Source organism: Cucurbita maxima, unplaced genomic scaffold (genome assembly GCF_002738345.1).
Source record: "Cucurbita maxima cultivar Rimu unplaced genomic scaffold, Cmax_1.0 Cma_Scf00010, whole genome shotgun sequence".
Classification (NCBI taxonomy): Eukaryota; Viridiplantae; Streptophyta; class Magnoliopsida; order Cucurbitales; family Cucurbitaceae; genus Cucurbita; species Cucurbita maxima.
Window position 1 is genome coordinate 651064 of NW_019272026.1, and position 15041 is coordinate 666104.

Below are 15041 nucleotides of genomic sequence, written 5' to 3' on the forward strand. Positions count from 1 at the left end.
CCCCCCCCCCCCCTACTAAGTCATATCATATTGATGTTATAAGCTTATATCATCATTTTGTTGATCAATTTTGATATTTTAATAATTTTAAAGTATTGAGATTTAAAAAAAAAAATAACCTAAGGGTAATATTTAGCCAAATACAAAGCTAAAAAATGAAATGCCAGCCATATCGAAAAAAGCATGAAATTAAATAATATCTTTTAGTATGAATGAAGAGAGTATGCGTTAAATTTTGAAGAATGGGAAATTAAACAGAGACTACCACACCAAAGCCTCCTGAGGAAGTCAAGGACAAACCACAAGAAGGTGAAAAAATAGATGCCCAAAGCTTCACTTTCCGGGAGCTAGCCACTGCTACAAAGAATTTCCGTCAGGAATGTCTTTTGGGCGAAGGTGGATTTGGGAAAGTCTTTAAGGCTACCCTACAAAGTGGCCAGGTAACTAACCAAAATTTCCGAGCATAGATTAAGGGGACGTTTAGATTGGCTTTCTATGTGCTTAAAGAAGTGTTTCTAAGTGGGGAAAAATATGGCTTTAAGCAATTAGAAAGTCGATCCAAACAAGTCCGGGATATTAACTCTCCTCATTCGTAATATTCTAAAAAGGAATGTTCATAGAGATTGTTTGTTTGGGCTGTGTGTTTTTATTTAAGGTGGTGGCTGTGAAGCAGCTGGATAGAAATGGGCTACAAGGAAACAAGGATTTTCTTGGTGAGGTCAACGAATTGAGCCTTCTAAGCCATCCAAATCTTGTGAAGTTCAATGGATATTGTGCAGATGGAGATCAAAGGATTTTGGTCTATGAATATATGCCAGGTGGTTCTTTGGAAGATCGTCTCTTTGGTATGTACTACAAGTATTATAAATTCAATTCTCTAAACTTAGGAACTTGTTACATTATTGGGATATAATGTGGTTTGATTATAAGGTAAATGTTGATGGATTGATTAGCTTCATGATGTGTAAAATAATGTAGTTCATGCAAAATGCATACCATTTTTTATCTGGCTGCATCGTCCACCTCAAGCTCCAGTAATTTGTTTGCCAAATAATATCAATCAGCTACCTATTAAACAAACATGTTTCATTAAACTATGTTTCAATATTGGCAGACATAAAAGAGGATCAAAAGCCATTGGATTGGTTTGTTCGTATAAAGATAGCATCAGGAGTTGCAAAAGGATTGGAATACCTGCATGATCAAGCAGATCCTCCCATAATATTTCGTGATTTGAAGTCATCAAACATCTTGCTAGATGAGGATTTCAATCCAAAGCTTTCTGATTTCGGGCTCGCAAAGCTCGGCTCTGGCGGTGATAAGTCACCGTTGCCATCGAGGGTCATGGGCACCTATGGCTACTCTGCTCCTGAATACACAAGTGGTGGACAACTCACTTCCAAGTCTGATATTTACAGCTTTGGAGTTGTGATGCTTGAACTCATTACCGGAAGAAAAGCCGTTGACACTACAAAGCCACATAACGAGCAGAATCTTGTTACTTGGGTATGCTTTTCTTTTTAATTTGTGTTTGGATTTAAATTTAGTGGATCGTGCGTCGAATCATCAACAAATAAACCCAAATTTAGGAAACTTAGTTTAGTTTCTAACTTTCAGATGATGGATCATTGAAAACTATATGGGTTATTTGAACAGTTTGAAATTTCTAGTGAGATTCACATGCAGAAATAAACAGCTAAAAAACTGAACTCACAATATAGAGGCCTTTTCCTTCTGCTTTGCCCTAGAATTTATCAATTGGACAATTTCAGTACTCCTTTAAATTATGTGAGCTTTGAAGCCATGGCTGTGAACAGGCACAACCATTTTTCCGAGATCCAAAGAGATTTCCAGACCTGGCCGATCCACTCCTCGGGCGATTGTTCCCGGAGAAAGATCTAAATCAGGCCGTTGCCGTCACCGCCATGTGTCTGCAAGAGGAAGCAGAAGTCCGTCCTCTGATCGCCGACGTCATGACGGCTCTCAGCTTTCTTTCCACAGTTCCAGACGAGAATCTCACTCCACTCCCTTATCCACCGGAACCCGAGCCTGAGGAGGAGGAGGAGGAGGAGGATGATGCAGGCGACGATTACTCTTCAGAATCTTCGGATTCCGATACCGAATCTCGAAAAATCGGAAAAGGAGACAAAGACGGCGCATCTGCAAATTTCACAAGCGCAAGAAACCACGACTCAGATACCTCAGATGATGAAGATGAACAAAAAAACAATTCCAGCAAGAAGAAACCTAAAAACAAAGACTCTGAACAGAAACGAGTCGTATTCAAAGACGACGTACAGCCAAATCACAGCAGAAAAAACAGCTCCTCATCGAGCGATGGAGGCTCTTCACCTAGAAACAGCAACGCATCAGAAAATAGAAGAATCGACAGCAGAGATTCAGAAGGTGGAGGAGACTCATCTTTCAAACTGCAAAAAGATCCTTCGGATATTGTAAATAGTACCGATTCTACATTAGAACATAAGAGCAGTAGGGAATCGAATACTGGCGAAGCTCAAAACAACTACATCAGCGATTCCGACGGCAGCTCTGACCATGACGTCAAAGATTGAGAAATTTGCAGGGAAAATTGAAGAACACCAAGAGGGAAAATGTTTCAATTTTCTTTTCTCATAACGGGGAAAATGCTATTTTTAGTAGTGCTTGGGAGTGTTTTATAGATTTCACTCTTCATTTCATTAATTTTTTCCTATTTATATCGCTTAATTAATTGTTTAAAATCCAATCAAATAACAAAAAAATGAGTTAATTTATTATATACTCTTAGTTCACATTTTTCTATATCAATGTCCCACTAGGGTTCTGAATGACACTTCCGCTCCAAATCCACTTCCATCCTCGACTAGTTCCTTCTTCAGTAACTTGTAGGCTTTTAAGTGTCGTGTCATGATCTAGCTTAAGGACCTTAGTTCTATGTTCTGAGTTCTTAATCTTGGTTCTGATCGAACAACGACCTTATTTATGAGGTTCAAGGTTGTTAGTCCTAAGAACTTGGATTTGGATCCATTTTTTAGTTCTTATCTTTGTTCCTTAGTTCTTGTTTTAGATTCTTGTCCTTATCCTTTGTTCTTGTTCTAGCTTTGTTCCTTAAGACACTCCCCTAGAATTTTCGGTACAAGACATGATCCTGACAACCTATGTCCAAGATTTCATGTGTTCCAAGTGACATAGTCTAAATTTGTATCCAAGGCTTCGTGCATTTCCTATAAATCGAGATCCATTATTTTGATATGTTTATCTAGGGAGGGAGCTCTACAGATTTCGTGAAGGAGCTTGGACGAAATCTAAGATTGAGAGTAGAACTTCGGAGAGTTTATCCAAGAACGGTAAGGAAGAAAACGTACTTACTTCTGACGTCTATAACTTAATATTGATGAAGTAAAATTTAAGAAAAAATATCAGGACGTAGTTGTTATTAGTATCTACAACTTTGCTAAAGAAACCGAATCGATTTGAAATATTGATTAAAAGTTATAAAAATGAGAAAGTGGAAAAAACCTAATCGATTCTGTGTTGTGACTGCTCGGAGAAGAGAGAAGGGGAAGCGCGTCGAACATGTGTCGAAGCATGGGTGGAGCACGTGTCAGGTGCATCGTGGAATGACGCAACTCCATTCGATCGACGACACACAATAGCCTTCTCGACCCAGTTCGACTCAAAAGACATTCGACCCGATCCGCATGTGCCACACATCAACGTATAGAAATTTGGTTTCCCATCGTGCGCCTCTAGATTCGAACCCACACACTCATCAACGGCTGACCAACTCGAGGACGCCACGTGGCAACATCAAAATGCACGTGCTCCTCCCTCAGGCGCGTCTGTTCACGCGTGGAGTGCATCTCTAGCACATGGGAGCACGTGTAAACTTCTTTTCGGCCCGTTCGACTTGTGTTTGCCCGATGTTTATTCTAATTTCAATTCTAACCAAATTTTTATGTGAATTAGAACCTAATTGAGGAAAATCAGTATTTTTTGACACCCTATTTGTGTAGAAACGCTAAACAAAGGGCGCACTTCAATCACGTATGTCACCATACGGAATTAAGAAAAAATGCTTGTAGGATTTGCTTGATTGCATACCTGCTAGCGTTGATTCTAGATAATTGTTATGTACATACTCGGTTAATTTCCATGACCCATTATTATGACTAAGTCTATGAATTTTTGGTTAGAGTGACAAGTATAACCTAACATTTTCCTTAGAAGCCTAACAGACCACCACGACATACGAACCACCTTAAGAGTACCCTTATGCTACAAGTGTATGAACGGTGTCATAGGTTCATAGGGGAGCAGGAGTTCTTGATTAGAATCCATTGCTCCTAGTCGTTTTACATGGGAAATGTGAACCTACGTCGTACAGACCATTTAGCTGGATGGGATAAGGGAGGGGTAGCCCCTTCATGATGAGGGGGACTATTATGGACCTAGGTGGTTGCAGCTCACCTCCTAGGTAAGATACTAAGTAGTCTCATAAGCCATGCTTGAGCTAGCTCCTTGTAGGTCACCGGTCATTCATAGCTCGACATAAGAAACTCTTAGGGTATAAATGAAAGGACGAATAACCAAAATAGCCCCAAGGAGATTATACCATAACCATACATCCTAAAGCCAAAGAAAAGTCCATGAGAATCTGGTGACTTACGGAGTATAATTTTTATACCCATCCCTCTTTTCCTATCTTTTTCAAGTGTTCGTAGGCTCCGAGTCGAGGTGGAGGAGCATTCGAGAGCTGTGCGGTCACATAGGGAACCGTTCTGGAACGTCAGTCGTTTTGGAGTATTTAAAATTTCCTTTTACATTCGTAGCCCTTTTATAATATTTGAAACAAAACTCTTTTTCTATTATTTTAAATTTTGTTGAATTTTTACTATTTATTTTTCTTTTCCCTTATTTTATTTTTAATCGTTCATGCTTTCGTCTTTTTGGTCACTGTCCGAGTTTTGAAGCTTAAAAAAATCAAGTCCTTACACAAAATTTTTTAAAACTTGCTCAGTCACTTACAAGCTCGGATGTCTTCGAGATCACTTTTCTGCCAAATTGAGTCTAATTTCAAAAACACTAAAAACTTTTATGAGAGCTCGTCTCAAAACGTGTGAATCCGTTAATTTTATAAGTAAAGGTCAACTAGGTGAAGTGAGCCGTTTAAATGAACCACCATGTTAGCATAGCCTCCAATCTCCAGTTGTTTGAAGAACTTGCACTCGAGCTAGTTTTTGTCTTCTAAAACTTGAGCTTTTCTCAATGATCCAGTAGCTATTTTCACTCGATTCCTTGACTAACTTTGTAGGTTGCTCGAACGTGTATTTTCACGTTTGAGAACTATATTCACTCAAAATAGGTTGCTCGAACGTGACTTAATCAAAATTCTAGATTTCTTCTTTACTCTCAGTCTAGGCGTTTGAGAGGTTACTACCTCTCGAGTTCTTCACTAAGCTTGCTCTTTATCTTGCCATAATATAAAACCCATAATATGAATGAATCGATCGAGAATGAATTCTTGAATCAAAATTTGGAATTTTCTAATCTTCAAGCTTCTCGAAAGTCAACCAATGGGTTCTTGAATTTCAACAATTTTTAGCTTTTGGTTTCTCCACCAAAGTTGTTCCTCTCCTTGCCATGAAGTTGCGATTTCAAAATTGTAACCCGAAACTTCCCATGAAAATTGTAGGCCTTTCTTTGGTCATTTCTCTTCGAGCGGTTCATAAAATAAAACCATTCTTCGTTAGCAGGTTAGATTCCATTAAATTTGCCAAAATTTGCCAAAATTTGCCAAATATCGTTTGCAAAATTTACTCAATTTAGGGCTATTTTTGTACTTTACCTCTTTTTAAGGTTACTTTTGTAAATTTAGTCTATAGTGAATGTTGTCTTTGCACGTTGGACTTCATGTGGTTAATTTTTCAATTTTACCCTTTAAGGGCTACTTTTCCAAATTTGCTAATACTTACGTAACTTGAACTTATGCCATGTTTTATTTTTAAAATTGAATTTTGAGTTTTTATTAGTACTTTTTATTACATATAAGTGTATTCGAAAATTTCGGTCGGTTGGATTGGTGACCCAAGTAATCCAAATAGAGTTCATTGTTCAACCCAACCCAGTTTGGGTTGGGCTAACACGTTCTTTTTTTTTTAATTTATTTTTAAAAAATTCTACTCATCCATAACTCAAATATCAAACGTTCACAAGTGACAACCACATCACTAACATCAGCTACAAACGTCAAATATTTTTAACTCTTATAATAATTTTTAAAGTATTGTTGGGTTGGTTTGCAACCCTTTTTTCAGATTACTTGATTAGACCCGACCTAAAAATATCTTACAAACAGAAACGAATTTTTCGATTTTTCAAAAATTTAACTCAACCCAAACCAAAAAAAAAAAAAAAAAAAAACACGTAATCCAATCAACTTTTATGATTTAACTTAGAATAATTCAAATGAGTCGAATTATTCGATGATTAAACGTAACCTAATGATTATCGGAAGTAATTAGCACGAAAAATGTGGAGTAAAGTTGCAGCAATCCATTAAACAAAAATAAAACCAACCAACAAATTAAAGTTGGTTGCTGCAAATTCACTCAATTGTCACTTAGGTTTGCACCATATCATCATATCATATGGTATTTTACATTCAAGATATTACATTTTTAAATTTTGTGTTCAAACTTTAAAATTTTTTAATTTTTTCATCTAATAAACTTTTAATTTTTTAAATTTGATGTAAAACTGACTCAATAACTCAACGGATTAAAACATATTTTTATCGAAAAATTAGAGATTCGATTAAAAAATGTTTATATGTATAAAAAAATTTGTTCGGATAAATTTTTTAAGAGGTCGATCTATAAATAATATTTAGTGTCTCGTTCCCAAATGATTAATACAAAAATACAAAAATACCCTTATGATTAGTAGATATTTAAATTTATTCATGAAGTATGTATAAATTTTTTATAAAAAGTTTTTATCGTCACCTAATAATATTTTAAATATTTTTTAGTTTAAAATTATTAGGGAAACATTTGAAAATTGAAAAATGTTTTAAAAATGATTTGTAAATTAAAAGTATTTTTTTATTATTAATTTAACCTTTTATCTATTAATAAATGTTAAAATGTGTTTTACCTAAAAAAAAAAAAATAAAAAAAAATAAATATATATGTATATATATATATATTAGTTTATCGATTTATTTTCTGGAACGGGCAACGATCCATTTTCCGGACCCAAATAATTTGTTGAACCACACTACCTCAACTGAAATTCGGAGTAAAAACAAAGAAATCAACACGAAAGAAGAAAGCGAGTTTACCGAATCAGAACGATTTCAAATCAGATTCTTAGCTACTTATGATCTTAAACCAGACTGTTTTCTAGATCTCTCTTTGTTTGAGTCCTCCATGGCTGTCCCCGTCGAAGAAGCCATTGCTGCGTTGTCCACATTTTCCCTCGAGGTAATGCTTGACCGGTTTCAGAAACTATCATTTGCTTGTTTTGTTGATGGTTTTTTGACTTTCGATGCTTTACTAATCAATTTCACAAGACTTATTTCAGTTGTTCAGCTTTAAATTTCGTATGTTTTGGCAGAAATGAGAATTCTGTAGTGGGGTTTTCTGCTGCAATTTGAATGCTTGCATTTCTTACATTCCGACTTCAATTCATGTAGGATGACCAGCCAGAGTTGCAAGGACCTGGCGTTTGGGTGTCAACTGAGAGAGGCGCAACCGAGAGTCCAATAGGTATGCATTTTTTGGAGTTGTGTATGGATATCGAGCATCTAGATTTAGTACGGCTATGATTTTGGAGTTGAAAAGAACGCCTGCTATTGAATGATACCTTTTCTATTCTTCAAATGTGGGCGATCGTAATAGAAACTTTTAACTGGAACGGAACAGAGGATTTGTGGTGATTGTATTTTCAATGACAATTGCTAAGGATGAACTGAGAATAGAGTTGGAATATTATTAGCTATTGAAGTCCTTTATGTCCTCAAATTAGGGCTGACTTTATTGAGGCAAGCTTCTGTTGTCAAGGAACTATGTTGAGAGCTGCCCTCATACGAGGCCATCATCTCCGTCAACCTAGTATCAGTTACCTGAGTGAATTAGCAAGTTCATTCTTTTGCTCATCGTTGCAAAGCGCACACACACAGTTACGATGAGAAACAACTTCTCATTGCTATAATGAAGAAAAAAATAAGTATTCAAGAAATTAATGTAACGGGACTTGGATGATTCGAAAAGTGATTTAGAGTGTGAAATTTTTTTATTGTTATAATATATGTTATTATGTATAATCGTCCTCTTAGTTTAGGGCTCTCATCTATACCTATACACATATATATGTGACCCCCTAACATAACATACAACTAAGTATTTTTCCAATACTGTGTACATGGTATGAGAACAATATCTAGAGTTTTAGAATATTTTTTTTTTTCTTTTGGTGGTTAAGGTTCCTTTTCCTAGACATAGGGCTAGTATATGAAGCTTGGATCATCACATTAGAGTGACCATTCCTCAACACCGCCCACCCTAAGAGGAGAGCCATCATTTGTCAGAAACACCGTGCGTGAGTTACACGCGCTACCAAACAGATCTATCTCTACTACCACGAGCTGACGTGTGAAGGCGCATAGGTTGTTTGAATCAACTTCTATCAACTGAGTTTGTTTCAAGTTGTGTTTTTCAACTTGTTCGTGTGATTGGATTCGACAAAATCTCTTGAAGTTGTCTTGGGTTGTGTTGTTTGCGTTGTGGTTTTGTAAATATTTGCAGTTTAGTTTGGTTTTCTCTTTGTTGAGCTTTATCTTCAGTCTGGCACTAATGACTGAGATGAAACAGATGGTGGTAACTAATGTAGTTCCCCTTACTTCCAAGATCACATAACATATGTTAAATGGTTCAAATTACTATGATTGAAGTCGGTGTATTAAATTTAATCTATGAAGCACTGAGTTGGATTATCATGACTGATGATCCACCCATAGATGACACAAAGAAGATTTGGTTTCAAGATGATGCTCAATTATATCTTCAAATAAAGAACTCAATTTACAAGTGAGGTAGTTGGCTTGGTAAATCATTGCAACTCTGTGAAAGCTATTAGAACTTTTATACTCAAGAAAATAACAAGTTCATAGAATGGTTGAAGTTTGCCTAATATTCTTTCGTTCAGAATATAGAGAAGACTCTGTTAAAGAGTGATCTTATTAGTAAGAATAGTAACTCCAAGGTTACTAAAGGGGTGAGCACCAATATTCAAAGAACTGGTTGTGATAATTGGAGACAAGACGTAGGAAATTGTATGTAATTATTGTCGTTAGCCCGGTCATATGAAACATGACTATCAAAAATTGTATAAGGGTCAACAACCTCAACATGCTTAGATTGCTTCCTCCAATGATACAATTGTGAAGTCAGAATCATTTCTGTAGTAGATTTTGCTAACTTTTAGTTGCACTAGGAATCATTATAGGCACCATCCTTTCCCAATCTATTGCAACCATTTGTAAACCGGGTGTCACAATTGCACTTTCTAGGCAGTGGATAAACGATTGTTCGATGTTTATTCTAACCTAGCAAACAAACCAACTGTGTGAAAATCGGACTTTGTGGACAATTCTGACATATGGTTGAGCCTCGTCAGTAATCATGTTTTAGAAAATGTGGGTGAGGAAAATCGTTGAAAACAAGTTGAAATTAAGCATTGTGAAAGTCAATTGCATTGAAAAAATGTGGGCAAGAGAGATTACAATACTTGGTTGGGGGAGGTTTGATAACCACCAGGTACCCCTATATTACATTTTGAGGCGATTCAGGTTTGACAGGGTTAGACATGATTTTGCCGAACAGTCATACAATAGAAATGAATTAAGAAAGTAACACAACATGAAAGCAAGTAAAGGGGTTGGGCGTGTCGTAGGCATGCGGCCATGGGCAACACGTCTTGGACAAGCATGACCATGACATCCTCCACCAACTAAATGGTTGACGTCCCTGTCAACCGTCTATGTTCTAAATCTTCAATGTGGATTGTGGCGGAGTTTAAATCTTCGGTGCACTCCCAGCTAACTTCCTCTATAGGGAGATTTTTCTATTTGACCAGGAGTTCTCGAACACTCCGTAGGTCTTCCGACTTTCCAAACTCTGTTAGCTAGGATCGCTTTGACTTCTTTGTTGACCTTCTATTTGATGTTCGATTCCAAGCCTTATGACAACGTTGCGGCTGTCATCGTCTGGATCGGGTTGGTAAGACTTCAGGTTGCTCGCATGGATTACAAGGTGAATTTTCATCCATGTGGGCAATGCCACTTTGTAAGATATAACCCCGATTTTCTTGAGAACTTCAACTAGTTCTTCGTATTTCAAGTCTTTGGTCCTTTCAGCTTCGAAAACGGATATGTTCTAGCCTTAGCTTGATGGACTTGGTCTCCTACTCAAAATTGGAGGAGCTGACGCTTATTGTTGACCACTTTTCTTGTGTTTAGAAGCTTTTTTTGAATATGTCCGAGCTATGTCGGTTGTCTACTTCCATTCTCTTGTGAAGTGTTGGGCTTGTGGATTCTTCCCTGCGTATCGGTGGTCAATAATATGAGGCAAGGATGGTTGTCTTCCACTCACAATTTCAAATGGGCTCTTCCCAGTTGATGAACTAGATTGGCAACTAAAACAAAATTGGACCGCATCTAGTAGCGGGACCCAATTCTTCTGGCGAGAGTCAACGAAGTGTCGCAAATATTCCTTTAACAAACAATTGACTTAGTCTGTCCATCAGTCTGGGGATGGTAGCTCGAGGAGATGTTTAAGGTTGTCCCCAAGCAGGCGAATAATTCCATTCAAAATGTCCCAATAAATTTGATGTCTGTATCACTTATAATACTTGATGGAATGCCCCACAACTTCACAATGCTTTTAAAGAATAGTTGGGCAGTCAATTTAGCCAAGCATATCTTGGACGTGGACACGAAGGTGACATATTTCGAGAATCGGTCTATGATGACCAAGATGGCTTCATGTTTGCCTACCTTCAGAGGTGTGTGATGAAGTCCAAGGACACACTTTCCCAAGGTCTTGTTGGTATTGGCCTCTTCGAGGAGACCCGAGACCTTTGCCCCTTCAACCTTGTCTTGTTGGCAGACGAGACACGTCTTGATGTAATGCATTATGTCGTATCGCATGTTCGGCCAAAAGTTTCCCTTTTTCACTAAGGCATACTTACATTGCTGCCCAGGGTGACGTACCCATAAAGTGTTGTGACATTCTTGGATGAGTTTCTTTTTGAGATATCCTGCTTTTGGGACGTAGAACCAATTACCTTTTGTAAGCAAAAGGTCCCCATCGACCCAAAACCGTCTTGTCTTTCCGGCTTTGGTTAACTCAACAATAGCTTTGGCTGAAGGATCTCTTTGTAGGTGTTCCTGTATGATATCTCGCATCGACCTGTTGTTCTTACTGGAATGAATGTGGACTAACATGCATAGGGCCGCAGGTTCGCCCTTCCGACTCAATGCGTCAACAACTTGATTACTCTTTCTTGCTTTATGTTCGAACCTGAAGTCGAACTCAACTAATTTTTCTTGCTACCAAGCTTGCTTGTGACATTAATTTTGGTTGGTCAAAGAAGTGGCAAATGGCATTGCCACTTTTGTCTGTCCTCACCACAAAGTGAGATCCTAGCAAATATTGCCTCCAGACTCTAAGACAATGGATGGCAGCTAGCATTTCTTTTTTTGAGACGATGTATCTCCTTTCTATATTGTTGAGTTTTTGACTTTCATAGGCAATAAGGTGACCTTCCTAGATAAGGACACTCCCAAAGGAAAAGTCAGATGCATCCGTCTCTATTTCAAAAGGCTTAGAGACGTCTACCAAGTTGAGGAGAGGGCCCCTCGTCATGGCTGCCTTCAGATCTTTGAAGGCCTTTTGACATTCATCTGACCACGACTAGGAGTGGTCTTGCTTCAGTAGTTCTGTTAATGGGGCGACTCGCCTTGAAAACCCTTCAACGACCCGCCTGTAATAGTTTTCCAATCCCATTAAGGATCATACTTTGGTTATTAAAGTAGGGGATCTTCCACTTTTGGATAGCTTTTGCCTTACCGCTCTCCAGGCTGATTTGCCCCAGGAAGTTGATACATTTTTATGCAAAGGTGCATATCTCTCTTTTCATGTATAGCTGGTTTTGCCTCAACTTTTTAAAGACTAAGCACATATGTATCTTGTGTTCCTCCAATATGGCACTGTATACAACAATATCGTTGAGATAAACCACGAAGAATTGGTCCAAGCACTCGTGAAAGACCTGGGTCATCAAGGTATAGAACGTAGCTGGAGCGTTCGTCAAGCCAAAGGCCATCACCATATCTTGTCATGCAAGTGGTTTTAGGTTCGTCTCCCTAAGCAATATGCATTTGGTAGTATCTCAACCTTAGGTCCAACTTCATGTGAAATATTTGACCCCATGAAGCTAGTTAATCAAGTCGGTAATAATCGATAATGGGTATTTATTGCATATTGTCATTTTGTTAGGGCCGTGTAGTCAATACACAAACGTAATGTTCCATCTTTCTTTTTCTGAAACAACACAAGGGACCCCTATGGTGCTTTTGCTGGACGGATGAACCCTACAACCAACAACTCATCTAATTGCTTCCTCAAATCGACTAGCTTTGGTGGAGCCATCCGATATGCATTCTTCGCCGGGGGTTTGACCCCTGTTAGGAGTTCGATTTCATGATCAATGCCCCGACGAGGTGCATAATCATGTAGGACGTCTTGAACTTCCTTCGGGATAGGATCGGTGGTGGTTACTTAATCCACAAAAGGTCTGGCCATAAATGTGGGCTTCTCTCGAACGAGTCCTCTCTTGAGTTGCAGGGCGAAATTATCAAGTTGCCCGACTATTTGATGCTTGCGAGTATTACGGTAGGATTGCAATCAGTAATTACTATGCACTTCGCCAATGGTATTGGGATCACTTTGTGTTCAAGAAGGAAGTCCATCCCAAGTGCCACGTCGAAGTCATCCATGCGAACCACGACTAGATCCATTTCTCCAGGCCAAGCCCCCAATTTCAAAGAGACTCTCTTGAAGACCCCAATAATAGGTAGGGCCTCTGAATTAATTGCTTTCATTTTTCTAGAGTCTTTCTCTATTCAGAGTCCCAATCTTCGGGCTTCTTGGTCTTAGATGAAATTGTGGGCCGCGCCCGAGTGTACCAAGGTGCTTCTGCTGGGTCACAAATTTATCAATGTGTTGACAACATTATCCCCTTCTCTCTCACTTTTTTCAGATCGATCTTCCTTTGAATGACTGATAAAAATTTCAACACTCTTATTCTAGGAGTGTGATGGTCTTCCTCTTTTTCTGCTGTCGGTTCGGCTCCTGGGTCATTACTCATCTTCCTTTGAATGACCAATAAAAATTTCAACGCTCACATTTTAGGAGTGTCGTGGTCTTCCTTTTTTTTTTTCTATTGTCGGTTCGGCTCCTGGGTCATTTCTCTCTTGTATCAAGAATTGGAGTGTACTGAGGGGTGCTCGGTGAGGGTAATAGGAAAGTTAGTGGGGGCTTTTACACAACATGCATTGTAAACTGGAGTCTTTCTTTCGAAATTGGTGTCACCCCGAAAGTTTAGGAGTCTTTCTGCAGTAGCAAATGCAACCACAAGACCTTGCACCTTTTGTTCATATAATTTTGTTCTCACCCACGATTGCAATCCTTCGACAAAGTAGAATACTTTGTCCTTCTTGGACATATCTTTAATGTCCAACATCAAGGTCAAGAATTGCTTTACATAATCTATGATTCCTCCTGTGTGTTTCAATTCTCGCAGTTTTCACCTTGCTATGAACTCTACATTCTCGGGGAAGAACTGAGTCCTCCTCAACTCTTTCTTGAGGTCTTCCCACCACTTTATGGTGTATAACTCGCTTTGAATGTTGTTTACATTCGAACGCCACCATAGTTTTGCATCACCTACAACATACATTGTGACCATGGTAACTTTGAGTTCTTTTGAATAATCGAAGACGAAATTTTTGAGTTCCTTTGCATCCTGTTTCCCTTTAAAGGCCTTGAGTTCTGAGATCTTTAGTTTGTTGAGGCTAACTTATGCTTGACTTGGGGTTTGATTCTCTACAGCCCGCATGATCAAGTTCAATTGGGTATTCATTTCGACCATCTCTTCCTTGATGGCTTCTATTGTTGTCTTGAAATCTTTAGTCAACTCGCTGAAATGTTTCAGCATGGTCCTCTGTGTAATGTCTAGCTCTTCAACACGTCCTTCCATGTGTGTGACAAAACTCTCAGAGCTACCTTTGCGTTCTGAGTTGTACAATCGTGTAGCTCTTTCTTCTAGGAAGTCAATTCTGAATATTAGTTCTTTGATTGACAACCCATTCAGGCAGGTGCCCATTGCGTCAATTTCATTGACTTTTCCACTCAATTCTGTCACTCGACCTTTCAATAAGCGGACAATGTTGAAGATTTCTTTTAAGAAGGACATGTCATATTCGATCTCAGTGAGTCGCTCAACTTGCGACTTAGCCAACTTCTTTAGTGCCAACATCGTTTTGGTCTTTGATGCCACTAGAAGCTAACGAAGCTCTGATACCACTTGTCACAATCACACTTTCTTGACAACAGACTAGCGATTGTGCGAGGAAAATCGGACTTTGCGGACAATTCTAGTGTATGGTCAAGCCTAAAGTCATGTTTTGAAAGAAAATGTTTTAGAAAACATGGGCGAGGAAAATTGTTGCAAACAAGTTGAAATTAAGCATTGTGAAAGTCAATTGTATTGAAAATATTTGGGCAAGGGAGATTACAATACTTATTTGAGGGAGGTTTAATGACTACTTGGTCCCCATGTAGTACATTTTGAGGCAATTCAAGTCTGGCTGGGCTAGACATGATTTCGTCTAATAGTCATACATCAGAAATGAATTAAGAAAGTAATACTACATAAAAGCAAGTAAAAGAGGTTTGGCGTGTCGTGGGCATACG

General features: G+C 38.4%; 2 protein-coding genes across 4 annotated transcripts in view; both read left to right on the plus strand.

The window, feature by feature from the left end:
- LOC111484999 (probable serine/threonine-protein kinase PBL25) overlaps positions 1-2573 on the plus strand; it is a 3598-nt gene extending 1025 nt beyond the window's left edge. The window contains exons 2-5 of the mRNA XM_023131688.1: positions 259-440; positions 656-845; positions 1115-1506; positions 1818-2573. Of these exons, the coding sequence (XP_022987456.1) occupies positions 259-440; positions 656-845; positions 1115-1506; positions 1818-2573 (1520 nt within the window). The remainder of the gene's footprint in view (positions 1-258; positions 441-655; positions 846-1114; positions 1507-1817) is intronic.
- Positions 2574-7241: 4668 nt separating this feature from the next.
- LOC111485378 (protein PIR) overlaps positions 7242-15041 on the plus strand; it is a 40389-nt gene continuing 32589 nt past the window's right edge. For all 3 annotated transcript variants that reach the window (XM_023132240.1, XM_023132239.1, XM_023132238.1), the window contains exons 1-2: positions 7242-7487; positions 7700-7772. In XM_023132240.1, the coding sequence (XP_022988008.1) occupies positions 7434-7487; positions 7700-7772 (127 nt within the window). In that variant the 5' untranslated portion in view covers positions 7242-7433. The remainder of the gene's footprint in view (positions 7488-7699; positions 7773-15041) is intronic.